General features: G+C 44.0%; 1 protein-coding gene across 1 annotated transcript in view; it reads left to right on the top strand.

Annotated features, from left to right (window-relative positions):
• The window catches only part of USH2A (usherin), a 567,365-nt gene that overhangs the window by 51,764 nt on the left and 487,936 nt on the right, over positions 1–27,665 (top strand). The window contains exons 7-9 of the mRNA XM_066623430.1: positions 5,647–5,868; positions 8,650–8,743; positions 26,244–26,439. Coding sequence (XP_066479527.1) covers positions 5,647–5,868; positions 8,650–8,743; positions 26,244–26,439 — 512 coding nt within the window. The remainder of the gene's footprint in view (positions 1–5,646; positions 5,869–8,649; positions 8,744–26,243; positions 26,440–27,665) is intronic.

Raw genomic sequence — 27,665 nt, forward strand, 5'->3', positions numbered from 1 at the left:
TCCTGTCAGTGGCGTTGCTAGGGAGGTGCGGGGGGTGTGGGTCACACTGGGTGATGCACACGGGGGGGTGACGCGCACTGGGAGGTGACACACTAAAATCATGGTGGTTAGGACTAACCCCATCATGTTATATAACATTGGATGCAGACTTTCGAGCAGAATACAATGCAGAAAACCAGAGTGAAATATCTCCTTTCTATCAAAAGTTATGGCCAAAAAACTGGAGAACAAAAAATGCATGGAGCCCTATGGAAAGTGAAAGTGAGCCATATCTCGTGTTTACTCGTGAGTGGGTGTACTTGCCATAGTCCCTTGGAAAGGGCAGGCTGAGAGGAATCCAACAACACCAGAATGGTCCTGATCCAATGAATGCAGCCCCCCAAAAGCCCCCGAGAAGAAGGTCCCATCCCAGTCTGTTGAGCCCAAAACGAAGCCATGTGGCCATGTTTACTCATGAGTAGGCAAACTTGCCTTAGTCCATTGGAAAGGGCAGGCTGAGAGGCTCCAAGAATGTCTGAATGGTCCTCATCCAATGAGTGCAGCCCCCAGAAACACAGGAAAAGGAGGTTCCTCCCTCCCAGCTGCCTTCCTCCCAGTCTATTGAGCCCTATGGAAAGTAAAGCAGCCTCACAGTTGTGTTTACTCACAAGTAGGCAGATGTGCCTTGGCTGGTGGTCAGGCCAGGCAAAGGGGAATGTGAGAACACCAGAATGGTCGTGATCCGATTGAGCTGGAGTGCAACAAATGCTCCAGAAGGCAGCTTTCCCTCCCCGCTAAAAAGGATAATAATAGAGGCTTGAACTGGTAAGGAGAATGTTTTCTATGTTGCACTTGCAAAGCCAGTTGGGTCTTTATCTTGATATGCCTGAAATAGAAGAACTTTAAACTGGGCACTGGGGAGGGCTGGAAATTTCACTGATTCTTTTTGGGGGGTTGTTGTTGCAGGCAGACTACAGAGTAAGTGCCATTGACCACTTTGGGACTTACTTACAGAGTAAACATGCATACACTTGGGCTCAAAGGCTGCAATTCTACCCACACTTTCCTGAGAGTAATCCCCATTGACCCCAATAGGACTGACTTCAGAGTAGATTCACTTGGTGGAACAGGACTGGCTCCCCCTTATTTAATTTTTCTTTTCTTTTAATTTAATTATTTATAATTATTTATTTTAATATGCTTGATAATGTCACTTTTGGCCATAACATCACTTCCAATGGGTCCTGGACAGATTGTCATTATAAAAAGTGGGTCCCAGTGCTAAAAGTTTGAGAACTGCTACAATAAGGTGTTAGTAAGTTGACGTGTGTGTGTGTGTGTGTGTGTGTGTGTGTGTGTGTGTGTGTGTGTGTGTGACTCTACAAGTTTTCAAAATCACTAAAATCAGAATTTGGAGAAATAATACCATCATATTATATATCAATCAATGTGTAATTTCATGCGGAATGCAATGAAACAAACCACATTGAAATATCTCTGTTCTAACAAAAGGTGCAACCAAAAAACCAGTGGGGGTAGGGCAACGGTACATCACCACGCCCACCACCTGGGGCATTGCCCCGCCCACTGCATGGGGTGATGCGCAGGCCTCCCGCACCAGGTAACGCGAATCCTAGTGATGCCACTGGCCTCACGGTTGCGTTTACTAGCACATAAGCAAACGTGCCTTGGCTGGTGGTCAGGCCAGGCAAAGGGGAATGTGAAGCCACCAGAATGGTCCTGATCTGATGAAACTGGAGCTCAATAAATGCTCCAGAAGGCAGCCTCTCCCCCCCCCCCACACACACTAGATCCAAACAGAGGCTTCAGCTGATAAGGTGAACTTTTTTGAGACTTTCAAAGCCAGGTGGATCCTGACAGTGATCTGGTTTAAAAAGAAGTTCTTAAATTGAACTGGGCACTGGGTAGGGCTGAAAACCTTACTGCTTTTGGAGGGGGGTGTTATTGCAGGCAGCCTACAAAGGAAATTCACTTGGTGGACCAGGGCTGGCTTCTGCTTATTTAATTATTTGTTTTACTTTAATTATTTATACTTATTTATTTTAATTTCCCTGATGGTGTCACTTCCACCATGACATCACTTTTGCTGGGTCTTGGACAGATTGTCATTCTAAACAGTTCCAGTGCTAAAAGTTTGAGAACTGCTACAGTAAGGTGTTAGTAAGTTGACACAGGGGGTGTGTGTGTGTGTGACTACAAGTTTTCAAAATCATTAAAATCACAGTTTGGAGAAATAATACCATCATGTATTGCGTCATTTCAATGCGTCATTTCAATGCGTCGATCAATATCAATCAATGCGTCATTTCATGCAGAATGTGTTCTATCTTTGTTCTCTCAAAAGGTACAGCCAAGAAACCAGTGGGGGTGGAGTAATGGTACATCACCACACCCACCACCTGGGGTGTTGCCCCACCTACTGTATTGGGGGTGACGCGCTGGCATCCCGCACCAGGTGATGCGAACCCTAGTGATGCCACTGTTTCCTGTTGATATCGACTCATTTGTGACCCCTTTGAAGGCATCTAGAGCGCAGCTACATAATCCATTCCAAATACTTTTGCAAGTCACTACAGGATAAATCAGTTTTCCTCCTCCAAAGCTTTGTTTGGATGGAGGGTCCTTCAACAAGTACTGTAGAGTTTTCTTATGGTCCACCTTGAGTTGTCAGTACTGCTGCCTGCTCTCCTTCCCAGCTGGCCAAGAACAGGTAGTTGAAGTTACTGAGAGATTTGCTTCTGGTCAGTGGGTGTGTTAGTCCAATAAGACTTGCCCATCTACCTGCATATTTCCTGTGTTCTGTAGAGAGTATTTTTGTTTCATTTACTCATGAAGACTCCCCTCCTGAAGGGACCTCAATTTTTTTTTGGCCCTGGCTTGTCCCAGGGAAGGAGATAACACTTTTCTGCCTGGTTTCCTGTTGGCTGACTGGAAAAGGAACCCACAGTAAGTCTGACCTCTTGTCTTGGAAACGTGACTGCTACAAAAATGGAATGGCAGATGTTCCTTCTCTTTTGGTGACCTACCTTGCCATATACTTTTAAGAACACACCTACAAACTGCATATCCAAACAGACATAGAGCCCAATCCTAGACGTGCTTACTCAGAAGTAAGTCCCATTATAGGCAATAGGGCTTACTCCCAGGTAAGTGTGGATAGGATTGCAGTCATAGTTGTGCTTATACTCTCAGTGAGTATCTTAAATTTCCAAGAGCCCTGTTTGCATGCTGCAAACTTTTTTTTTTGGGGGGGGGGGGGTTATTTAAAAAAAAAAAGTCTGCCTTCAGCCATAACTGTTGAATTGCACCAACTCTTGGCAAAATTCAGAACTTAGTCAGCATCAGAGCTGTGTAGCACTTGTCTGAAAAGCCATCAGGGAGCATTCCACCAGGTGCAGTGGGTGTTTGTTTTGTTGTTGTTTCTTTGTTTGCTGTTTCCATCTTGGCAGCTCTGCTTTTAAAGTGTCAGCATCTTTCTCTGGGCTTTCACAATTCAACATTCTAAGGGAGGAACAAGAGGTCATGGAGAGTACATCAGTTTTCATCAAAACATATTTTGCATTGTAACCATTCAGTGGCAGGAAAGAATTGCCAAATTCATTGCCTGAGCAATGACTAATGTTTTGGTAAATAATCAAAATGAGTTTCTGATAAAAAGCAGCAGCAGCGACAACCACCCAACGTAAAAAAATTAGTGCATTTCTTAAAAGGAGTTCAAGAGCTAATGTGTGAAGTACGATCATAAATGTTTTATCATGGAACATTGTTTTCTCTTCAATTACATGACATAAATGATAATAGGAAGTGATTCAAGTGAACAATGTTGTGTAGGGAAGATGTGCAGTAAAGCTAATTTGAAAATACCCTCTAAAGCAGGGGTGCTCACACTTTTTTGACTCGAGAGTTACTTTGAAACCCAGCAAGGCCTGGAGATCTACCAGAGTTTTTTTTACAATGTTCGCGCCATCATAACATATACATACATACATCTCTCTATGTACCAATAAATGTGTACAATGTATGTTGGTGTACCTTGAGCCCCACTGAGTATAACAGGACTTACTCCTGAGTAGACATGCCTAGGATTAGGCTGTGAGGCTGCAATCCTAGTCACACTTACCTGGGAGTAAGCCCCATTGAGTACAATGGGCCTTACTCCCGGCATTTCCTCCCAGAGGCACCTGAAGGGGGGGTCAGCACTCCGCGATCTACTCTTTTTGCCTCGCGATCTACTGGTAGATCGCGATCCACCTATTGAGCACCCCTGCTCTAAAGACTTGGGCATGCTTGTTGTATCTGAAGAGGCATTCGGTGGTGGTGATCAAGATGCTGCTTTATTGGAGCACAGTACTTGCTCCACTAAAGACCCAAATCAAGCTTACTAGGAAGAGATACATTTTAACAAATGTATTACCTTGAGCGTTAACATAATGCAATATCATCTTTTGAATGATGTTGCTCAGACTTGCAACCAACAATGGTTTTTTACAGTGCATCTGCTTTGTGGGTTATTATGAAAGAAGAAACTCAAAGGAGATAATTTCCCTGCTTACTGGGCAAAATGGCACTTTTCCAAGTTGTGATCTTTGGAACCAAATGCCCTGCCACACAGCAACCAAAGGGGAGTCCACAAAGTGGAGTGGGCTCTTATGGGGAGAAGACCCATAGAAAGAATAAGAAGACCCATGGAAGGAATTTACTTCTAAACTAAGGGGTGTATCTAAGTATGTTGTTGCATCTTAGCCTCTGAACAATTTAGGAATAGATACTTGGAGGGTCTTATCTATCTTAGCTTCATCCCCTGTCACTGAGTGCCACTGCAAGGAGACAGGAATTGTGAATAGGAAGACTGGGGGCCCAATCCTATTCAACATTCCAGCACTGATGCAGCCATGCCAACAGGGCATGTGCTGCAACCTACAAAGGTGAGTAATCATGGAGGCCTCCTTAAGATAAGGGAACACTTGATCCATTACTCTGAGTCTGCATTGTGGCTGTATCAGCATTGGAAAGTTGGCTAGGATTGGGCCATGGGTCACTTTATACAGCATGAGAAAAGGGTTGTGTAGAATTTCAATTTCCGTGCCAAGCCCTGGAGAGTAAAAGAGAATTTGTAAGGCTGAATTTCCCTTCAGCAGATGAGGGAATCCTGTACTGAAGTATAGTATAGATCCACAGTACACTATCCTGTACTGAAGTATTGTATAGATCCACTATAAAATTTTTCAGAGATTTTATTTGATGTCTTCTAAAACCCTAGGGAGATGTTGACTTCAGAAAATCTAGACTTCTGCTGTATAGTAATTGTTCTACCATCACACTTGCTTTGTGGCCACTGCAACTGCACAGAAATCTTTGATGAAAACCTATTACAAACCTGTTTACATCACATTTTTGCTTCTAGTTCTATAACTCAGTGCAAACTGCGCCCTTTATGTATAAATGATAGTTAAGATTTAGGAACACAGGGATATAATTTGATGATGCCTTTAAAAAAAATCAAAAGTTACAACTGGCTGTGGATTTAGCCAGCATCAGAATTTCTTCTTGATAAAAGTTAGACAACTTAGTTTGAAAATAAAATAACTACTGGTTGTTCCAAAAGCATCCTGAATAGTTGTTTTGCTTGTTTTGGGTTTTAAACAGCATGACTCCATATTCTCGTGGAAACATCACTTTCAGCATTCTCACGCCAGAACCTAATCGTCGGCCAGGATACAATGACTTCTACAATACTCCCACCCTTCAAGAGTTTGTGAAAACATGGCAAGTGAAGATTCATCTACTTGGCCAATATCATACTTCTATGCCGTGGGTTGACTTTAGGCATAGATACTATGGAGTTGATGAAATCACTGTCAGTGGGAGGTAGGTACTTATTGTTCTTATTTACATTGAAGGATGATTAGATACTCGAAAGTAAATGATTTATACTGCAACTTTGCATTCATGCAGATGAAGTACTTCATAGAGTTATTTTCAGACCCAAAATGATCTTACCCCCATATCAAATAAATATACTATGTTTTAAATAACTATAAGAATAAATTAAATTTCATCTGCAATAAATACAATTTTATCTGCAAGTAATGCCTTTTCATTTAAAATCTGCTTACTCTTAGAGATAGGTACGTATGATTGAAAGCCTGATTGAAGCTTTGCTCCAGTGGCACTTCCAGGTTTTATTATGGACTCCCCTACATGGCAGTTGTAATGGTCTTAATAATGAACTAAACTCTTTTGTCTTAGCTAGTTTTTCCCTTTGAAAATGAGGCTTCTGTCAGTGAAAATGTTGCTTTATCTGTGACTGACAACTTTATTGTATATGTTAAGTCAGAAGTCTTGTTGAAGACATAATTACACCCTGTAAATAAAATGCAAATTAAGTAATGACTGAATCTCCAGCGAAAGATGTGCTATTATTATTTTTTTACTTGGGAATTTATGTTCAGAAAGAATTTATATTAAGCCAGCTTTCATCAGTGAACAAAATGAATTTGTGATTATTGGCTGAAGTCTACAGGGGCTATAGCTTTTTATTAAATGTTGTATCTTAATTGTTTTGTCAGTGCCCTGGACTTTTATAGAAGGCATGATACATCTCTTTTAAAGAGACATCTGTATTTATTTAAGTTTTATTCAATATTCATAGTGTGACAGTCTTTTCTGAGACATTCTGAAATGGTAAATTATATTTGCTTGACTCTTGCATCAGGGGAAAGCATTTCTGCTTTTCCGTGCTAGTCCCCCAGTTTTGCACTAACTCTCCGTTGTCACCTTTGTGCTCTATCCTACACCATTCTGAAAGGTTCCCTGATCTTCAAGAGTGACTTTGGTGTGGCAGGGGCTGAGGTGAACAGGATGTAGGAAACTCCTATTGCAGGTCATTGTGTATAACCCAATGACTTTGTAAATATCACATTTGTAGGATATATGTCAATAAGAGCAGCCCTGTGGTCATAGCAAATGAAAAATAATAATAAAATGAAGAGTAAGTAGTCAATCTTAGTGCCCGTTAAAATCAAAGGGATAATTTATGGCCCAGTCCTATGGTGGCCTTACACTGATGGATCTCTCAATCCGTCAATGTAAGACTTCAGCTGCCAGTGCGATAGCCACTCCAATAGCAGACAGCTTGCTACTGATGGCACAGGAGCAGGGGAGTCCCACATCAGTTGTGGGGCTCCTGCAATTACTTCTAATTTAGTTTTAAATTAACTACCCGTATGTTTTCCTTAGTTGGGTAAGCAGCAGCTTGGGAGGTGCAAAGTTAATTTTGAAAATAGCATGCCAGAGCAGGTAGGTTGATGGTGGGGATTGTTTGGGGAAGGATCATGGACATTTCAAGTGTTAGGCTGGTCAGGGGTGGGGAGTGGGATCTCGGTGCCAACAGTGCTCACTGAGATCCTTTCCCCCTTTTCCTGGCCTGTCTCTTCTTGGTCTTACACAAATGATCTGTGGCTCTGAGGTGACCCTTCACACACCCTAGAAAATGTCTGTTCCTGGATAAACATTCCTCATTATTCATATCTTCTCAGGATGCCTGACTATTATGCACCTTCGAGAGATTCAGGATAGACTAGATAATCTGATGGAAAACCATCATCAGTTGGCTTAATTTTTCTTAGAAGCAGTTGCAGGCAAGTCCAGATTGAACATGAGTGTGTGTGTACACGCTTGTGTGCAAATTTTTTATACCTGTCCATGGTACCAGTTTCCTGTTCTAAATTAACTACCCGTATGTTTTCCTTAGTGGGGTAAGCAGAGCTTGAAAGGTACAAAGTTAATTTTGAAAATAGCATGAGAGGAAAACTCTCCCTTCAGAGTGCAGTCCCCATCCAATTCCCCTTTCTTGGTGGCTATTTTTAAAATAAACCTAAGGGGTCACTTGATCCTGTTGACCCTCAGTACCCTCTGTGAATGGGCAGACTATGCCCAATTAGATTATTTTTTGTTATATATTACCATGGTTTTGGAATTCATCCTGTTTAGATTATTTTTATTTTTATGCTTAGAAATTTGGTGATAACCTCACCTCAATCTTTATTTTGGGAGCAAGGGAGAGCTCTATTTCTAAAATATGCTTGATTTTAAAGGAAAGACTGCTGTGAGACTGCTATTTGGTTTTCTAACTGCTTTGTCTATGTTAACTGTGCCTGATTTTATATTTTTTTCATAGTTAATTTTACTTGTTGTTCCTCATCCTGGGCATCAGTGAAAGAAAAAAAAGAAGATAAATGTGTTAAAAATAAAATAAATATACTCAATGTCTTCAATGCCTTGTGGGAATATTTTTACAGATGGAAGGGTTAATGTTCAAAACACAGGTGTTAACTATAATTAATAATTAAGGCCTTACATCTGCATAGTGTGTAATGAAAGCACATAATGCACATTTTGATCACTTAATGGTTGGTCTACAAGACTGTCCTGTCAATTTACTCCCTTAGAAAGCAGCACTTACTTGACATTTATAAACGGTGAATAGAGAGGAACATGAAATGGTTACTACACTTAAAATTCCTTTTTCTGAGATACTTATCCTTAACAGAAGCAGACAATTATGTTCATGACAGTGCAAAAATAACAGAGAGAGGCCCCATCAAATAATACATAAGTGCTCATTTCTAATAGCTTTTTTGTGTTCAGGTGTAATTGTCATGGCCATGCTGATCACTGTGACACAACTGCTAACCCATACAGATGTCTTTGCTCTGAAGAAAGCTACACTGATGGCACGAATGTGAGTTTTTTAATTTGCATTTTTAAGTTCTCAAACGGTTAACCCAGTGTGTGACAGTTGTGAAGAAGACAAGTTCCATGCTAAGAGTCCTTACAAACAGGGATAAGAATAGCAACCCAATAAGCTAGTTACCATAGTGGAGCAGGGGTCTGCTGTTGTTACTGGCCACATGGCAGCATGCACAGCATGCCACTGCCAGCCATTGTGGAGCTACAGCCACAAATGGAAAGTGGCAGTGGCCCTGCTACAGCCAATGACCTGCTCCAGAGCAGGTAAGCTAGCATAGGGGAGCAGATCATTGGTGAAGAAAGGAAGGAACTAGGCATTCTGGAAGAATGGAAGAACCAGGAGGGCAGGGAGCAGGAACGGGTGGTGATAAGTATAATGTGACTTTCTTCTGTGCAGATATGCATTGGATTGAGCTCTAAGAGCTCCAAAGTTCTGATACACACACAGGCACAAATTTGGTAATCAATGTTGAACTGAAAGATGTAGCCCTGTTTGAAAATCCCTTTTGCCTATAGAGAAAAGGTCTTTATTTTGTCAGCGGTTCAGGGTGTGCTGGCAAAAAGCAAATTCCATAAGGGTATTATAGAATTGCAAGAAGTGTAGAAGAGCACAAGATTTAATGCAGAAGTGCCCTTTGCCTTTAGAGGGGCTACTGGATTGACCTATGGAGGCATTCACACAAACCACCTAATTGTAGCTAATGGTACACTGTAGTGTAGGGCTTCCCAAAGTTTGGGTTGTGAGCCCATGCACAGTGAGTTGCAAACCGGCCTCTTGGCCAGTCCTGTGGTTGGCTCCAAATTGGAGCCATTCCAGATGCATTGGGGGGACCTGGAAGCCTCTTGTGGGTCATGTCGGGCTGGTGACCCACTCTAAGGGTCTCGGAATGGCCTGCAGAAGCTTCTGGAAGCAACTTCTAGTTTTGGGGGCATATCTTCCAGTTTGACCAGAAGTTGCTTCAGGATGCTTCTGTGGACCATTCTGAGGTGTGACCCAGAAGAGGTCTCCAGGCCCTCCTGTACGGCTGCACCAAATGGAGCATTATGTAACGACCCACTAGGGAAGACTTGGTGGGTTGCAGTGTTGAATAGTTTGGGAATTGCTGGTATAGTGTGTTTGGTACATGTACTAGGGCTTGCGGTGGGGGAGAGGCAGAACTGATTGCCTTTCATTGAGTTCTCTGGGGAATCCCTTTACACGTACAACTGTGTGTGGGAGGGGATAGATTTACTGTGACATGTTGAATATAAGCAACTATTCCCACAAATACCGAAAGGCAATTGGGTTGTAATATTTTCAGAGCCTGACAGAAAATAATTCCATGTTTGTGTTTTGTTTCTTAGATTGTCTACTTTCAATGAAATGTTTTCCATGCAACTGTAATTGTTTTTATATTAAGAATGCATGGCTCTTATCGGTAAATTCCAATTCTGTTTATTTTAAAAAAAAGAGGATTTCAAACAAACCTAAAATCTTATTTTGTACCAGAACCAAGAGAATAATGCTTTATTTTTCTGAGACCTTACTATTTTTCAGAAAGAAAAAAAATACCCTCAGTTGCACCATTATTCATTGCTCCACTACTAGCTGCACTACTACAATAATACTCAATGAACAGGACTTTTGTGAATTACCGTACATTGCAGTCCATCTAGCAAGTGATGGCTAAGTTAAGCTTTGATAACGTTCCAGTTCTTGACATTGGATGGTATGAAAAGAAATATTTTCTTCTTCTGCCCTCCATGTGAGAGATGGAGCTGCTTGCCAGCCTGCGTGGGAGAACTGGAGGCCAGAAGTGAGACCAAACCAGGAAGATCCATTCTGAAATGTTGTTGGTTCTTGAAAGAGAGAACCTTTATGATTGTCAAAATCCCCTTGAGGGATTTAGAAATGCCTGCCTATGTAAATTGCCTTGAATAGTCAGAGGAGTAAACCAATGACCAGAAAGGCGGCATATAAATACCTAGTTGTTGTTGTTGTAGTAGTAGTAATAATAATAATAATAATAATAATAATATTTTTACTGACTTTGCCAAACATTGGAGAAGCAGAGGTTGAGGGCAGAAGTGTAATATTCCTGTAGAAGCCTTTTCAGACTTCCTTTGCCATTGCAACCTTTGAAGTTGAAGGCAACTTCAAAGTCACAGCATTGGAACTAAGCCCACAGTAAACGCAGAAACAGAGCTGGAGTTCTTTCGTTCAGTTTTGCCGTGGTTTTGTGTGTGTGTTTCTGCTTTTTCTATGTGATGTTGTATTGCTTTAAAGCAGGGGTGCTCAAAGTTTTTGGCAGGAGGGCCACATCATCTCTCTGACACTGTGTGTGGGGGGCAAGAAAAAAAAGAATTAATTTACATTTCAAATTTGAATAAATTTACATAAATGAATATATTAGAGATGGAAAATGAATGAATGAATTCATGCCAGTTTATGATTCCATTCACCCTAATAAAGGTGGGGGGAGATCTTCATGCCAGTTTATGATTCCATTCACCCTAATAAGGGGGGGGGGGAATCTTCATGCCAGTTTATTATTCCATTCACCCTAATTAAGGGGGGGAGATCTTCATGTCAGTTTATTATTCCATTCACCCTGATTAAGGGGGGGGGAGATCTTCATGCCAGTTTATGATTCCATTCACCCTAATAAGGGGGAGGGAGAGATCATGTGCTGCTGCTGCCTCTGCCTCCCTTCCTGGCCAGCTGGCCGACCAACCAGCCCTCCCTCCCTCAGAGGCATGTGCTGCAGGCTGGGCTGGGCTCTACTCCCTTGTGCGGGATCTCTCTCTCCCTCCTCAGGTTGCAGGAGGGGAGGGGAGCCAAGCCCAGCCGAGCCCAGCCCATGGCCAAGGCAGGGAGAGACCTCCCCTCCTCCCCCGCGTGGGGGAATCTCTCTCTCTCTCTCTCTCTCTGTCCTGCACTCCCCTGACTCAGGTTGCAGGAGGGAAGGGGAGTTGAGCCCAGCCGAGCAGAGCCCAGCCCATGGGCAAGGCAGGGAGAGACCAACCAGCAAGCGCGCAGGGTCTTTTATAGTGGGAAGTAACATGAGACCTGCAAGTCTCACGTTACCTTCCCACTATAGAAGACCCTGCGTATGTGCTGGGCTTGCCTTTCCTTTGCTGCCACTGAGCTCAGCGGCAGCAAGGGAAAGCAAGGCGTGGAGCTCGCGTGGTGGGCCAGCGTGGGCTGGGGTGAAGGCCGAGTGCCCATGGGAGATGGGGGACCCCCTGGGGGCCGGATGGGGACCCGCAGCGGGCTGCAAGTGGCCGGCGGGCCGGGCTTTGGGCACCCCTGCTTTAAAGGATCTTATAGGTGTATGATTATTCTGATTTAGCCAAGCTTTGGGAAACACTGTGTTGACAAATGTTTGGATCTGCGGTGACTGGCACCCAGTCAGTCTGAAGTGGTGCACCTTCCCTCTGGCAGGGAGAATACTAAAATTGGGACATCCCCCTCCCCCGTGGATAAAATAATGCCAGGATAACTTTATAGACAAATGGCTATGTAGACGGAGACAAATTTTGACACATTTTCCAAATTCATGTTCTATGTAAACAGCAATTACGAACAGTCCTTGGCCAGTTTAGACAATGTCTGACCTGGTTGCCCAAATGCTGCTGCATAATCTTGTGAGAGGACGGATCAGGCAAACTGTCTCTCACACATTATTTAAATACCACTTTAATGTAGTATTTTAGCCCAATCTTGTTTTACTCCCCACCCCACCCCGCTGAAGCAGCTAGGCCACTGGAACATGCGCTGCATCCTGTGGGACAGGGGCAGTCCTGGAGGTCTCCTCTGGGTAACAGAACATTTGTTCTCTTGCCTAAGATAAGCCTCTACTGCCTGCATTGTTCTACTTAGACCTGCACCAGTGATTTCTGCTGCAAGTCTGGCTGGACCTGGAAAGATGGATTAAAGCTAGGAAGGGGGATAGGATATTGGCGATGCCACTACAACTGATAATGCCCCATTACTGGCCTTGATGTATCTCCCCTGCCCTGTTCTACCCCCTGCCTGCCTCCTGCACTGACTTAGTGGTGCCAGGGTTTCTCTGCAGGCTGCTGGCATGTGGCCACTTGCCCCTTGTGGCCATGGGGGCAGGAAGAGGTGAAGCTGGGTGGGGAAGGAGGAGAAACAGGGGATGGGCAAGCTATGGGATGGGATGGATCCAGTAGTGATGGCAAGTTCCAGATCCTATTCTTCCAACAGCAGCCTTCCTACCTCCTTTCTCTTCTTGGACTTGCACCAAACAAATCAATTGCAGGTTATTATTATTAATTATTAACAGTATTTATATACCGCTTTTCAACCAAAGTTCACAAAGCGGTTTACAGAGAAAAATCAAATAACTAAATGGCTCCCTGTCCCAAAAGGGCTCACAATCTAAAAAGGTGCAAAAGAATACCAGCAGACTGCCACTAGAACAGACAGTGCTGGGGTGAGGTGGGCCAGTTACTCTCCCCCTGCTAAAAAAAAAAAAAAAGGAGCACCCACTTGAAAAGGTGCCTCTTACCCAATTAGCAGGGGTTGGGAGGCTTGTGGAGGGGCAAGCCTGTCATTCCCACCTCCCACTCCACACACACACACACACACACACACCCCGATGGATATAGAGAATGGCTTTTTGGCACAGCTGCAGCAGTAGAGGCAGGGAAGGATAGGATTGGGATGTTAGTTTAGTCTTAAAAGGAAGCCCTCAAAACTTTTCAGAAAGTCATTGCTGAACTATGAGAGGGTTATTTTTTCAATGCTTTACAATCCTTCACTCCTTTCTCTGTAATCCTTTAGTGAGCCTCCACTTCACCCTTGTCCTGATTGTATAGTGAGATCTCTGTAGAGAAGAAATACTCTCCCCTTAAACTTTATAAACAAATTCCTCTGTATCATTTTTTAAAACTTTATCACACATTGTAGCCTGCTTTTAGCAAGCTGGAAAACATGATGGTCACACTATTCCATTGACACTTACTTGTAGATTTGTAAGAAGGCATTTAACAGCATAATAATGTCAAAGATGGGGGGGGGAATCATTGAAAAGCTTGCAGGTGTACTGCTAGAAACAGAAAAATAGTACAGGATTCTGACTTGAGTATTGTAAGGGAAGAACAGAAGGCAGAATGGGCGCAGCATCTAGTGGCCACCTTCAGCACCCTTTTCCCTTCCTTTGTGCTTCACAGTTCAATTCACTGTAACTTTTTGTGCACCAATGAGGCATGGTGCCTGCTGCAAGCTGTGTGTGTGTGTGGGGGGGGGGGGGATTCAACGTCTGGAGGCTTCCTGAGGCCAAAGGAATATTTGTTGTATTGCTGGTGCCAAGTCCTCATGGACATAGAAAGATGGATTGAGACCAGGAAGGGGGTTAGGTTTTGGCATAAGCCACTGCTGCTGAAACCACCCCCTTCCTGGTCCCGGTCCTCCCTCCTCCCCTCCCCTGTTGCTGCTCCTTTCCACCCGCTCTGCCCTATTCCACCCACTCCTGGGTCCTCCCACTCTCTGCGCATACTCACTGGAGCTGTCAGACGTCTGGAGTCCACTGGTGTGCAGAGCTGGCCACTCACCATGGCAGCCAGGTCATGCTCTCTGGCATGTCGCCTTTTGCAACAGCTGGAAAGTGCCTAGCACCGCTGGAAGGCTTGTTCCAGTGGTGCTAGGTGTCTTTAGGATTGAGTCATCGGTCTTCTTACTAGTTAAATTGGGGATAAACTGGAAATAAATGTGTCACTGCCACCACCAAAGCTAAAAAGCCCAGACTGAAGGAGATTGCATTGGGAAACTTCTCTCCCTTAGTTAACAGTCCCAAGGGACTCCCCTTGCAATCAAACAGTAGCAGGATGTGACAGTCTCAAAAACATGACAACCTGTTCCATCCCAAGTGAACTTAGAACAGAGAGATAAAACAGTAAAGATGGGAGAACCTTAAAAGTCTGAATGAAAGATCAAATCAATGAAGGGGAAATACCAGGGATAACACAAGGCATTGATCAATTAGCAAACAGAGAAGAGGGAGCAGCAAAGGTTAACAAGGATGTTAAAAGGGAGATGACAAATAAAACAAGAACCCTGCTACGACTTACTTTTCCCTATACTATTTACTCTTGCTTTTCTAGAATCTCAGTTCTTGTACCAGAATTTGCAGGGAGGTAGGCAGGCATGTCCCCCAGAAGCTTCTGTCATCAGACCTGCACGGGATGCTGAGGAATTGCGGAAGCGCCTTGAGGTGCTTAAAAGGTGGCTGGTTGGCAACCTTCAGTCTTGAAAGACTATGGTATAAGCCTACAGCACTCAGTTTTCCCCGGCGGTCTCCCATCCAAGTATTAACCAGGCCTGACTCTGCTTCGCTTCCAAGATCAGACAAGATCGGGCATGTGCAGGGTAACCACAATGCAAGCAAAAAGTAAGGAAAATCAGGGATTTTTCATCACAAGCATGTTTTAGAGGGGAAAAAAACTGATAAAAACAGAAAAAAGATCAGAGAGATCCTTCCAACTTGTTTAATATTGAGCATCTACTGTTGAAATGATGGTCTATTCCAAAATGTAATTTTTAAAACAAGTCTTTAAAATATTCAAGTTGACAATGTCCTTTTAATTAGAACAAGTATTGTGAAATGGTACTTTATGGGGATTAATTATAAATATTTAATATGGTCTGAAGTTCACCAAGTGCTCTAGCAAGACCTGTGATACCTTGTGAAAAATAAATTAATGGCGTCCATGACTGATCAGAATTTTTTGGGTCAATGTTCATGGATTATTTCTATGGATGTCAGTTTTCGTCAGTTGGCATGTTAAGTGTACCTATATGTGCAATATTTAAATATTATTTCTTTCAAATTAAAACAACCATGTCTGCTTATATTTTCTGAACTTGGTTGTGGGTTATCCTCAGTTTCTATTAACAAGGAACTACACCACAGTTAATCAATTTACTTACTGTAAATTTAGTAACCTCAGTATTTGTTTGCAATTCTGTAGTCTTATCCCACATCTACTTCATTCCCCTCACAGAGTGAACAACTTTCAAAGGTCTGATAGAAGATTCTTTTTACATTAGAATATGTGGGCACACACATGTTTTCTCTGACAGGGAAAATAGCAACTTGGAGATGGGGGGGGAGAATGTCATCTGTTTCAGAGCGAAGGTATAGGCCAAATTGTTAACTCTCCTCCCTGCATGCCATCATCTCTGTCTAGATCCTCCTATCTCCACACTTGCTTTTGAGGGGAAAAATGATTGTGTGGCTCCAAGCATAAAACTTTGTGTAATGTTTAGTTGTGGCCTTGATTTGCCCTAGTCAGCTGATTAGGAAAAATCAACAGATGTCAAAACATGGCTACATGTTTTGACCCCTGCTAATTGGTTAAGAGGCACTTTTTCAAGTGGGTGCTCCTCTTTTATTTGGCAGGGGGAGAGTAACTGGCCCACCTCACCCCAGCACTGTCTGTTCTAGTGGCAGTCTGCTGGTGTTGCATCTTTTTAGATTGTGAGCCCTTTTGGGACAGGGAGGCATTAGATATTTGATATTCTCTGTAAACCGCTTTGAACTTTTTGTTGAAAAGCGGTATATAAATACTGTTGTTGTTGTTGTTGGCTACACACGTTTCCCATTTGTTATGTTACCTATGTTGTATTGTTTATGATCCCCTGGGGGCTGGGGATAAGAATAGGCGTAAGAGGCGACTAAACAGCCACCGGCTAGATGGGACTCGTCAGCCTGGGAAGGCAGCTCATCTGAGAGAAGGAAAACTCTGATCCCAAACCTCCATTGCCTTGTGGCTACATCCAGTTATGGAAAAGGCTTCAGGAGTCAACCTTGAGGCCAAATCCGGAGCCGGAGTCCCTGAGGCAGTTCATGGCTGAACACAGTCACGTTCTGGCAACTCCTGCAACGCCGCTGGAACCAACCATATTGGCCTCTGCCTTTCCATTGGACCATTTCAGCGACGTGGAGAGGGGGGATTTGCTGCATGGGTAACAGCCTATCCTCCATACCTACTTTACCCAGGCTTCGCGCACTGGAGAGGACATTCTGTTCCAGAGCCACCATTCAGAGCGTGACACCATAGTCTTCCGAGACTGAAGGATGCCAACAAGATTGTTTATGACACCAAAACTTCAGACATCAATTGATTGAGGGTGAACAATGGTATGGAAAATTCCAACATTCCAGCACAACTACCTGATTACTTCTGTTGGTATTCTTAATTTATAATGTATTATAAAACATTTAACATGTAAAAATCAGTATCAAATCTGCTTGAAAATATGAGCTACATCCAACCCAAAATTAAGCTAAAATGATATTCAATAAAAAGTAATATTTTTTTTCTTAACCCATTTTAGGGTCCCTTTAGGGAGAAGGGCGGGATATAAATAAAGTTTATAATAATAATAATAATAATAATAATTTATTTTTTTTTGCCCAGCTCACAGGTGTATACATTTGGTCCCTGTTATGTATATGTAACATTGGGGAGAAATGGCTTAATCGAAGATAGTAAACAAACTTATCACACCAGGTGGAGGGCTTCTGGATAGTGACAGGTGATGGCACAGTCCAGATAGGTAAATCTCCATCCCACCCTCCAGGCAGGGAGTGTGGCTGACCACTGTGGACAGTGGCAGGTAGTTGGGCAGAGAGGAAATGTCCCATCTGAGGGAAGCCTTGCCCATAGCTGATGATACTTGGCCATTGCTGGGACTAATGGGGTTGTACCAGCCTATTAGAAAGGTTGAAGCCGAGGAGGAACTCAGAGCAGAAGAGAAAAAAACAGGGTCAGGGTCAGAGAGGTAAGGCTTAGGAGAGTGGGGAAGAAGGGGCCTAGAAAGAAAAGGGGACAGGGAAGGCTTGTACTCTGTGACCTCCAGCCAGGTGGGTGGGGAATGAGCCAGGGGAGGATGCAGACCCAAGGCCCCACCAGATCCCAGCCTCAGCAATGAATTTTGTGGATACTGTGGTACCTTTGATGACTGAACCAGAGGGTTTCTGCTATGAGAATTAGAGAAAGTGAATACAGTACTAGTGTGGAAGTCCTGGCAGGAGGTTCTCCCATAGAACAGGGTTTCAGATGACATAATCTATAGGGTGGGAACGCTTTTATTTTATACCCCTTTATACTTGATCACCTGCTGCAGTGTAAGAATAAGGCGAGTAAGAATTCAACCTCCTTACAGGTGTTGTAAACCCTGACAGCAAGTCTTGTGGACAATATATGGAGCACCCTAATAAATAATAATGATAATAAACTTTATTTATATCCCGCCCTAATCCCTATGATGTCAGTTTACCCCTTATGGAGTGGACGGCTGGCATGTAATACTCAGACACAGTGAATTAAGTGTGCACTGACACCTGAAGCAGATAGGACCAGAGTCCTAAACTAGGAGAAACCCTGCTGTAGGCCTTTATGTTTAAAACCTTGCCAGGGATCACTAATAAGAGGGACCTTGTTTAATTGGCCTATTAGTTACCAACACCTGTAAGGAGCCTGAATTAGTCTTCAGTGGACAACGAAGGCTAGTGCTTAGGGTCAGGAGGCCGTATGTGCTGTACAGGTATGAGGGTCGGGAGGGCAGGCAGAGTAGGTGGTGAGCTGGAGAACAGATCTGAGGAAATGCTGAATGCAGGACACTGGTAATAGAGCTGAAGAATGGATAAGCCATACTGATATGAACTACGCTATCAAAAGCTGCTCTTTAGTCTTAGGCACCTGAGGGGGGACATGATTGAGACATACAAAATTATGCAGGGGATGGATAAAGTGGATAGGGGGATGTGTTCTTTTCCCTCTTGCACAACATCAGAACCAGGGGACATCCACTAAAGTTTTGTGTTGGGAGAGTTAGGACAGACAAAAGAAAATATTTCTTTACCCAGTGTGTAATTAGTCTGTGGAACTCCTTGCCACAGGATGTGGTGATAGCATCTGACCTGGATGCCTTTAAAAGGAACTTGGACAAATTTCTGAAGGAAAAGTCCTTCACAGGTTGTAAACCGTGACGGGTATGTGTAACCTTCTGATTTTAGAAGTGGGTTACCTCAGAATGCCAGATGCAAGGGAGGGCACCAGGATGCAGGTCTGTTTTTGTCATGTGTGGTCCCCGAGTCATCTGGAGGACCACTGTGAGATACAGGAACCTGAACTAGATGGACCTTTGGCCTGATCCAGCCAGGCTCTTCTTATGTTCTTATGTTAAGTCGGCTCTTCAGGTGCAGTCTTTTAGGTATTACTATTTTACTTCTTGGTGTCTTTTGTCTGCTGTTTAGATTACTAAATTAACTTGATACATAATCAAAAGATTATGAATTGGCTCTCTCTCAAAATAGTGGATGAAATCTGCCAATGAAAAGGCTTACTGAATCCAGAAAGCTTGCATTCTTGTGACACCAAGAGGAATTAGGGCCAAATCCGATCCAACTTTCCAGCTCTAGTGTAGTCGTGTCAATGGGGTGTGTGCTGCCTCTTGTGGTGGAAGGGTAGTTATGAAGGCTTTCACAAGGTAAGGAAACATTTGCTTCCTTGCCTTGAGGCTGCACAGCAGCTACACCGGTCCTGGAAAGTTGGATAGGATTGGGCCCGGGCAGCCCAATCCTACGCTTCCGGCACCCAGGGCTGCAGTGGCATTGCAAATGGCTGCCACTGCATCCTTTGTGTGTTGCAGGCAGTCCTGGTGGCTCCGCAGGAGAAGGGGACTTTCCTCCAGGTAAGCTGAGCATCCCCACAATGGGGGCTATTCATTTCTATGTCGATTCCATGTCAATTCTATGTCCCGCCTCCCTCCCACCCCAACCCCCCCGGCATGCCTCCTTTGTGCCCTCCCCTCCTGCCTGCTTCCCTAATTCCAGAACACCTCCTTCCCGCCTCCCCTCATGCCCCCACCTACCTCTCCGCTTCCTGGAGGTCTGCGTGACTGCTGAGCAGCGGAGCTGCGGTGCTTGCCTGGTGCTAACCCAGCGCCAGCCAGTGCTGAACTAGCACGGTTGCTCCACCGGTGCTAGGGCCCACAAATGTGCCTTATGTATAGGATTGGGCCCTGTAGAGGATAGGGCCCTTAGTCCTTTGCAGTCTTTTCTGTTTTGTGTGTCTCATTTTGTAGGCAAGCATGATGCCACCTTTCCTACCAGGTCTGCTTCCATTTTCTCATTTAGCATTGGTATAGGTTATGTACTCTTTTAGAGAAAGAACATATATGCTTAGCAGAAAAGTGGATAGTTTATATTCTTTTAAAAACTTGTTTTCCTCAAATTCGCTTGTGCTTTTGATTTTGAGCTGTTGAAAATTTGCTGTATTCTTTAAAGAACAACAGCCATCTAGCTTCTTCAAAGAGCACAATCTCCATTCTTTTTGCAGATATCTGAAAAAAAGGTTTTTTCCCCTTCAAATTGTTTAGTTTTGTATTCTCCTTCTTTAAATTTATAGCCTGCTTATTCTGGTACACTCATTTAAAACATTGCCTTTATTCAGGAAAATCAGAATGTCCGAAGAAGCACTCATAGTTGAAATGAAATATTCTTAAATGATTGCTTAGACTAGTTTTGACTAACAGCAAGTGGAAAAAGCTATCTGGATCAAGCTGGAAATTTTACAAGCTGGAAAATTCTGAATAACTTTTTTTCAAGATGCGTGTGCTAGTGATGGGTTTGTCCATGAACTCATCCTTGGAAAACAGATTTAATTTCACAGGCCATAGATCTTAGATTTCTAAAATAATTTGTGGAAAGCATTTATTGAAATAGCAAGGTGCTGTCTCAAATGTCCAAAGACCACCTGTCCAGACAACCTGGTAATGCACAGAATTGTGAAGGAGCCATTGTATTATTTAAAAAAAATGTGGTTGTTATCCCACAGGAATACAATTTACTTTACTGAGCTGATGAAAATCCATATGAAGTGTTAGTTTCAAATAGCCAATTAAAATTGAAGTTGTCAGAGTTATCTTAAAAAGAGCAAGCTGGAATAGTGACAGCAAATTAAACAGACTGCTATTTAGGTTAGTAAGACAGACGGTGACCAAGTAGATATGGTAGTTTTCTACTTTCCAGAACTGAATCTAGTGTGGTGGCTTGCTGAATGGATGCCTCCAGTAACACCAGCATTATACTTAAAGGATACCTGGATCTATGGGTCTGGAGAAGTTAAAGAAAGTTGCATTCAACCCCTTGTGAACCCTATGTTTGACTTTTGCAATAGTGCTTCAATATGATGTATTCATTGTTCATTCTGTCCAAACCATGTTAGACTTAGGGCCCAATCCTTCCCTTGCCACCTGATGGTGGTGAGCCTCTTGCAACAATGCTGACTGCCATAAAGCAGTCATCACGTGTTGCAAAAGGTACTCCGACAGTGAATGAGTTAGTGTGCTACTGGGAGTGCCCAGTGGGAAGGCATGTGCCTTCCTGCCCCTGCCATCAGAGGATTTCCTGTTCACCAAAGCAGGTATGATGGGGGGGTGGAGGCGGGAAAGTGGAACAGAGGCAAGGAGGGGGTGAAACAGGACAGGGGGAAAGTAGAGAGAACAATTGATTCATTCATTTGATTATATAAATGGCTTTGTGAACTACAGGGGGCCCCTGCATCTGCGAATCCTGTATCTGCAGTTTCACTTATCTGCGGTTCTGCGGATGTGACCCGCCCCGTACAACCTCCAGAGATGAAGGGAACTATGCTCCCCTCGCCTCTGGAGGCTATTCTGAGCCCCACAGAGGCTGCAAGTGTCCGCCCGCAGCCTTTGCGGGCCTCAGAATGGCCATTCAGGCCAACCCCCCCCCTCCAGTTTTTTCATAAAATTGGAAGTGAAGTTTTTATGCCTTTAAAAGGCTTCATGAGGGCTGGGGAAGCCCTGGGTGGGTGACTTCAGTGGGGCTCAGAAGAGCCTCCAGAGTCAAGGGGAGCACAGCTCGCCTCGCAAAGCCTAAAGGTGCGGGGGCATGTTCCCCCATATCTGCTGTTTCCCCCTGTACTCTGGTTGAAAAGCAGTATATAAGTATTCTCAAGGCTTTTTTTCTAATGGAACGCGGGGGGACGGCGTTCCGGCACCTTTTTGCAGGGGCCCCTTCACTTTGGAGGCATTCCAGGAGGGGTGGAGCAAAACAGAGGCATTCGCTGGGTGGGTGCTGGGGGGTGCAGGGTGGGCGGGGCGCCTTGCCCCTGCCTGACTGCACAATGACCCCCTCCTGCCCCCATCTCCAAGCTCTTGCCTGAGCCCAGCCTGCCTCCCCCCCGCGCTCTGCTTCCCCACGCAGCTTCCAAGCCGGTGGAGGGCGTGGGGGACATGCGCTGACGCCGAGGAGGAGGAGGATGATGACGGATAGCCAGCCAGCCAGGGAGATGGGGTGTGGCACCCACAGAACGCCCAGGTACTGGCTTGGCAGAGGAGGAGGGGAAGGAAGCTGGCTGATGCAGCCCCCGTGCCAATCTGCAGCACGAGCCTAGGTGTGTCTACTCAGAAGTAAGTCTCATTGTGCTCAATGGGGCTTGCTTCTGGGAAAGGGTGCATAGCCTTGCAGCCTGAGAGCCCAAGCCTATGCATGTCTACTCAGAAGTAAGTTCCACTGTGTTCAATGGGGCTTACTCCCAGGAAAGTGTTATAGCATTGCAGCCTGAGTAGACAGGCAGAGGAAGGACTCTGAGGCTGCAGTCCTCTCCACACTTTCCTGGGAGGAAGCCCCACTGCCTCTACTGGGACTGACTTCTGAGGAGACAGGCAGAGGAAGGGCTCTGAGGCTGCAGTCCTCTCCACACTTTCCTGGGAGGAAGCCCCACTGCCTCTACTGGGACTGACTTCTGAGGAGACAGGCAGAGGAAGGGCTCTGAGGCTGCAGTCCTCTCCACACTTTCCTGGGAGGAAGCCCCACTGCCTCTAATGGGACTGACTTCTGAGGAGACAGGCAGAGGAAGGGCTCTGAGGCTGCAGTCCTCTCCACACTTTCCTGGGAGGAAGCCCCACTGCCTCTACTGGGACTGACTTCTGAGGAGACAGGCAGAGGAAGGGCTCTGAGGCTGCAGTCCTCTCCACACCTTCCTGGGAGGAAGCTCCACTGCCTCTAGTGGGACTGACTTCTGAGGAGACAGGCAGAGGAAGGGCTCTGAGGCTGCAGTCCTCTCCACACTTTCCTGGGAGGAAGCCCCACTGCCTTTAATGGGACTGACTTCTGAGGAGACAGCCATAAGCTTTGGCTCTGAGGCTGCAGTCCTCTCCACACTTTCCTGGGAGGAAGCCCCATTGACTCTAATGGGACTGACTTCTGAGTAGACAGGCACAGGATTGGGCCCTGAGGCTGCCATCCTATCCACAGTAAGCCCCATTCACTGAAGTGGACTTCTGAGTAGACATGCATAGGATTGGGCTCTTAGGCTGCAATCCTAGGCACTTTCCTGGGAGTAAGCTCCATTGACTAGAATGAGACTTACTTCAGAGTAGACATACCTAGGATTGGGCTCTTAATCCTGGCAGAGATATATATATGCACCGTTTTCACCTGCTAAGGGCAGGTGAAAAGGGATTCTCCGTGTGTACAACGTGCTGTCCAGCCTTGCCAGAGATCCTCCTCATCCTTCCCCCACAAGCATTCCCTCCGCCAGCCAGCGTTTGCAGCTCCTCTCCAGCAATGCACAGCAGCTGCTCAGGCCAGCAGAGAACATACAATTGCATGCCAAGCCCCTTCCCAAAGACACAGAGTATTCTGATACCTGAATTAAACCATATTTAATGGCTTGTTTGCAAACGTAGCTGTTTCTATGTGCACCTAAGGACCCTCGTGTAAGATTCTCTAAGGATTCTCGTGTAAGAATTCCTTTTTTGTTCTTACTCCCACAGTTGCTTAGCGTAATTTTACTACATGGAACTCATGTGAGCCATTTTTCGGAATCCATTCACTGCTTCCTCTCCTCGAAGTAGTGCCACACTACATACTACACGCTACAAGTGCACCTATACAGTATTTTTCCCCATGTGTAGAAAAAGTAGCTGGGGGAAGGGGATGTGGAGATTGACAGCCCAATCCTATGCATGTCTACTCAGAAGTAAGTTCATCTTTAGGGGGGAAGCACATAAAAAATATTTTATTTCTCCAATAAAAAATGGTTTAAAAATAAATAAAAGATTAACAAGTTGTGAGTTCCTGCACCTTTTCTTTTACAAAAAAAGCACTGAGTATTCTTAATAACAATTTTGACAATACCATCCTGATATCATTAAAGACTCCTTTTTAAAATTTATTAAACGGAAAAAGAGAACTCTGGTTTTTCCCATTAGCCTAAACATATTGATTCAATGATTTTAAAATCTTAAACTTTACCCAGGTACTCAGAAGTTTTATCTAGTCCAGCATCAGGTCTGGAAATTGCAACTGAAAAGTGCAGGCAAGGATGGTTTAAGAATAGCAAAGTGCAATGAATAATTTGTAGGGGACAATTTATTTGAATAATTTAGCCTCCCTTTCTGAATGATGGAAGTGATCATTAGAAGGCATTTTATTCGTACTTCTTTCCTGGTTCTATCAAAGTGCCAAGATTTAGAGAATATGACCTTTATTCTAAACATGGACATGTCCAATAAACAAAAATATTAAAGTGTTAATATTAACGGCTTGTGGAGACTATTGTGATGTTAATTAGAACGTGTAATACTTAATAAGTTTGAAATAATTACACCCTAGTGGTCCACAATTGCACCAATTCTTTACCTATAGGAAATGTTGACCTTTAAAAAAAATCATCAAAGGATGGCAAGTCACTAGTTCAAAATATTTAGTCAAAAAAATATTTTGCTGCAAGGCACTCAAGTATACACAAATCCAGCTAAAGTTAGCTGTGACTAAGTCCTATTGAAAGTAGTTGAGACTTAAGCCATTTCTGCCCATATATGCAACAGGGACCAAATGTGTACACCTGTGGGCTGGGCAAAAATGGGTTGAGATAGTCATGACTAATTTATTTGATTGGTTTCAATGGAACTTGGTCACAACTAACTTTAACTGTATTGAGTTTTTTTCAGTATTTTTGTGTCATTGTCTTTTATGTTACAAACTGAGTAATAGTGCACACAATCAAGCCACATAAAACATTTTTATATCCCAATGACTTCAGTAGGAGAGAATTAAGCATGTGCTCACAGAATTAAAGGATTGCACCTAATATTCATAATTAATCTGGACCTTTGTTTTACAACTCCTACAGTCTTGTTTTAAGAATAATAATAATAATAACTTTATTTCTACCCCGCCTTTCTCCCCGAAGGGACTCAAGGCGGCTTACAACATAATTAAAAACAATTTAAAAACAAATAAAAACATATTAACACATACTAAAAACAGCAATCAGAGTAAAAAAAAATAGGTAAAAAGAGCATAGAGCAGCAGCAAGTCATAAAAGAATCAGGCCTGTAAAAAATATTAAAAGATGTTAAAAAGATGTTAAAAGGCCAAGAACTCAGAAGGCCTGTTTAAACAGAAGGGTCTTCAGGCCTTGCCGAAAGGTCTCAAGAGAGGGAGCCATTCTTAAGTCAAGGGGAAGGGAGTTCCATAGCGTTGGTGCCACTACTGAGAAGGCCCTATTTCTTGCAGCCGCCCCACGTACCTCCCTAGGCGGCGGCACTTGTAAAAAGGCCTTCTCTGATGACCTGAGAGGGCGAGCCGGATTGTACGGGAGCAGGCGATCTCTAAGATACCCTGGTCCAGAGCAGTATAGGGCTTTAAAGGTCAATACCAGCACCTTGAATTGGGCCCGGAAACGAATGGGCAGCCAGTGCAGCCGCTGGAGAAGCGGACCGACAGAGTCGAACCGCCTACCTCCAGTAACCACACGGGCCGCCGAATAGTGTACTAAAGATACTAGTACAGAGGTTCCCAAACTGTAGGTCCATGGTCCACCAATGGGTCAAGTCCCAGTTTTTGGTGGGTTGTGAAACTGACAGAGTTCATTAGGCTATGTGCATCAGGAGTTAAACAACCTGCTACTTGGAGGAGGAAGCTCTGCTGCCCAATCACCATTTACAAGACACAGGCGGAGTCTGAAGGAAGAGTAGCTTCATTTTCTGATCTCAGGCTCCCTCTCAGGCATGTATTTAGTATGTGGAATTGTCTTCACTGTTTAAACTGTTGTAGTTTTCTTGCGTTTTGTTTGGGTTTTTTTTTTGTCTGCTAGCCTTGTATAGATGAATGTGCGCAAGTCAACTGTGCTTAAGACAAGGGGCAATTGTATAAGGGACTTAAAAGCATTAATAGGACTTTCCAGTGCTGAGCGTGGATGGATCATGCCCTATCATTTTTATTACTTTTCAGTTAATTGTTTTGTTGCTCCAAATTCAATGTATTCTTAGAAATGTTTTATGAAAGTCATGTTTTGGGAAACATTTGGCATGTCTTAAGTTCTACCTTCTGATTTAAAAAAATGTAAAACAGCAGTATATAGCATACACAGTATGTTACACATTTTGCATGTATGTAAATATTTTGCAGAAAAATCTCTTTATTATTTTTCCTTTATTACAGTGTGATCATTGTTGGCCACTGTACAATGACAAGCCCTTTCGTCCAGGAGATCAAGTTCACGCTTATAATTGCAAGCCTTGTCAGTGTTATGGTCATGCAATAAGCTGTCACTACAACAGGACAATGGATTCTTTTCCTAATGAACACTATAGAGGTGGCGGCGGAGAATGTGATAACTGTCAACATAACACCACAGGTAATTAACATGACAGAATACAGTATATTCATTGTGGTTGGCTCTTGCAATCATTCTGAAGCATCATTACATTTGAAGTTGATGTGTAAGAACATTTGCATTTCCATGGTGTATCAAATGGCCCAGGAAACACAACTGATTTGCTCTAGGTATGCCTGCATTACAGAAACAACTTCATTTTGTATCAAGTTCTAAGGCTGGTTCAAATGGTTGAAAGCATAGCGATATGGTATATACCACCAGAATCACATGTGCAACGCCATGTGTGCATCATCTATGGTGTACCTGAGGGGGAGCAAGGGGGACAAATGCCCCTGGCGCCAGGCTTAGTGGGAAGGTGATGTCTGCTATCTCACCCTCCTGCGGTGCTCCCCCTCGGCACTCAGTTGGCTGGCATGGCAATCTGAGGGCTGTCCCCTGAGAGCCTTTTGCCAGAGGTATTCTGAGGGCCAGGGAAGCAGTGTACAGCCTCCCTGACCCTCTGCAAGGCCAAAAAAGCCCTTGGAGGACCGGAAAACATCACTTCTGGTTTTGGGGAAAACCAGGACATTTTAAAGTTCTTAGAAGGCATTTTTTGGCCCTTTGGAGGGTTGGGGAAGATGCGTTTGGTCTCCCCAGGCCTCTCGAAGGGAGGCAGAGGGTGGCAGCCACACTGGTGGTGGTGGTGTGTGTGTGTGTGTGTGTGTGTGTGTGTGTGTGTGTGTGTGTGTGTGTGTGGCAGCCCAGTCGGGGGGGGGGGAATGACAGCTTGGGGTCATGGCCCTGGAAAGTACCAGAGCTAGGGTCACCACTGTGTATCATCCTTACAATTTATGTGTTCACCCCACTTCACAAACAATGAGAATTGCAGGGGCCAGTGCTACCAAGGTTCAGACTTTCTTTGGAGATAGCAATGTTTGCTTTATTTACAAAAATACAGGTTGAGCATTACATGGAAGTATTTTAATGGTTAGCTGCCTTGGGTGCCCTTCGGGGTGAAAGGTGGGGTACAAATTGAATAAATTAAGTAGGTAGCAGAGCACTCCTTACAAACTGCAGACTACATCAGTTCCCCAGTGAGTGACCCTGCACCCCAATGATGCATTGACTTGCTTTAATCCTTGGTCTCCATTCCCATTTCTCTGCCTTTCTCTGTTTCTCTCTCAGGTCAAATAAAAATCTTCTGTCTGTTCTTACCCAGAAGCTGTTAGCAAAAATGCTTCTGTTGTCCTTCTCCAGGCAATCAG

This window comes from Tiliqua scincoides, chromosome 1 (genome assembly GCF_035046505.1).
Source record: "Tiliqua scincoides isolate rTilSci1 chromosome 1, rTilSci1.hap2, whole genome shotgun sequence".
NCBI lineage: Eukaryota > Metazoa > Chordata > Lepidosauria > Squamata > Scincidae > Tiliqua > Tiliqua scincoides.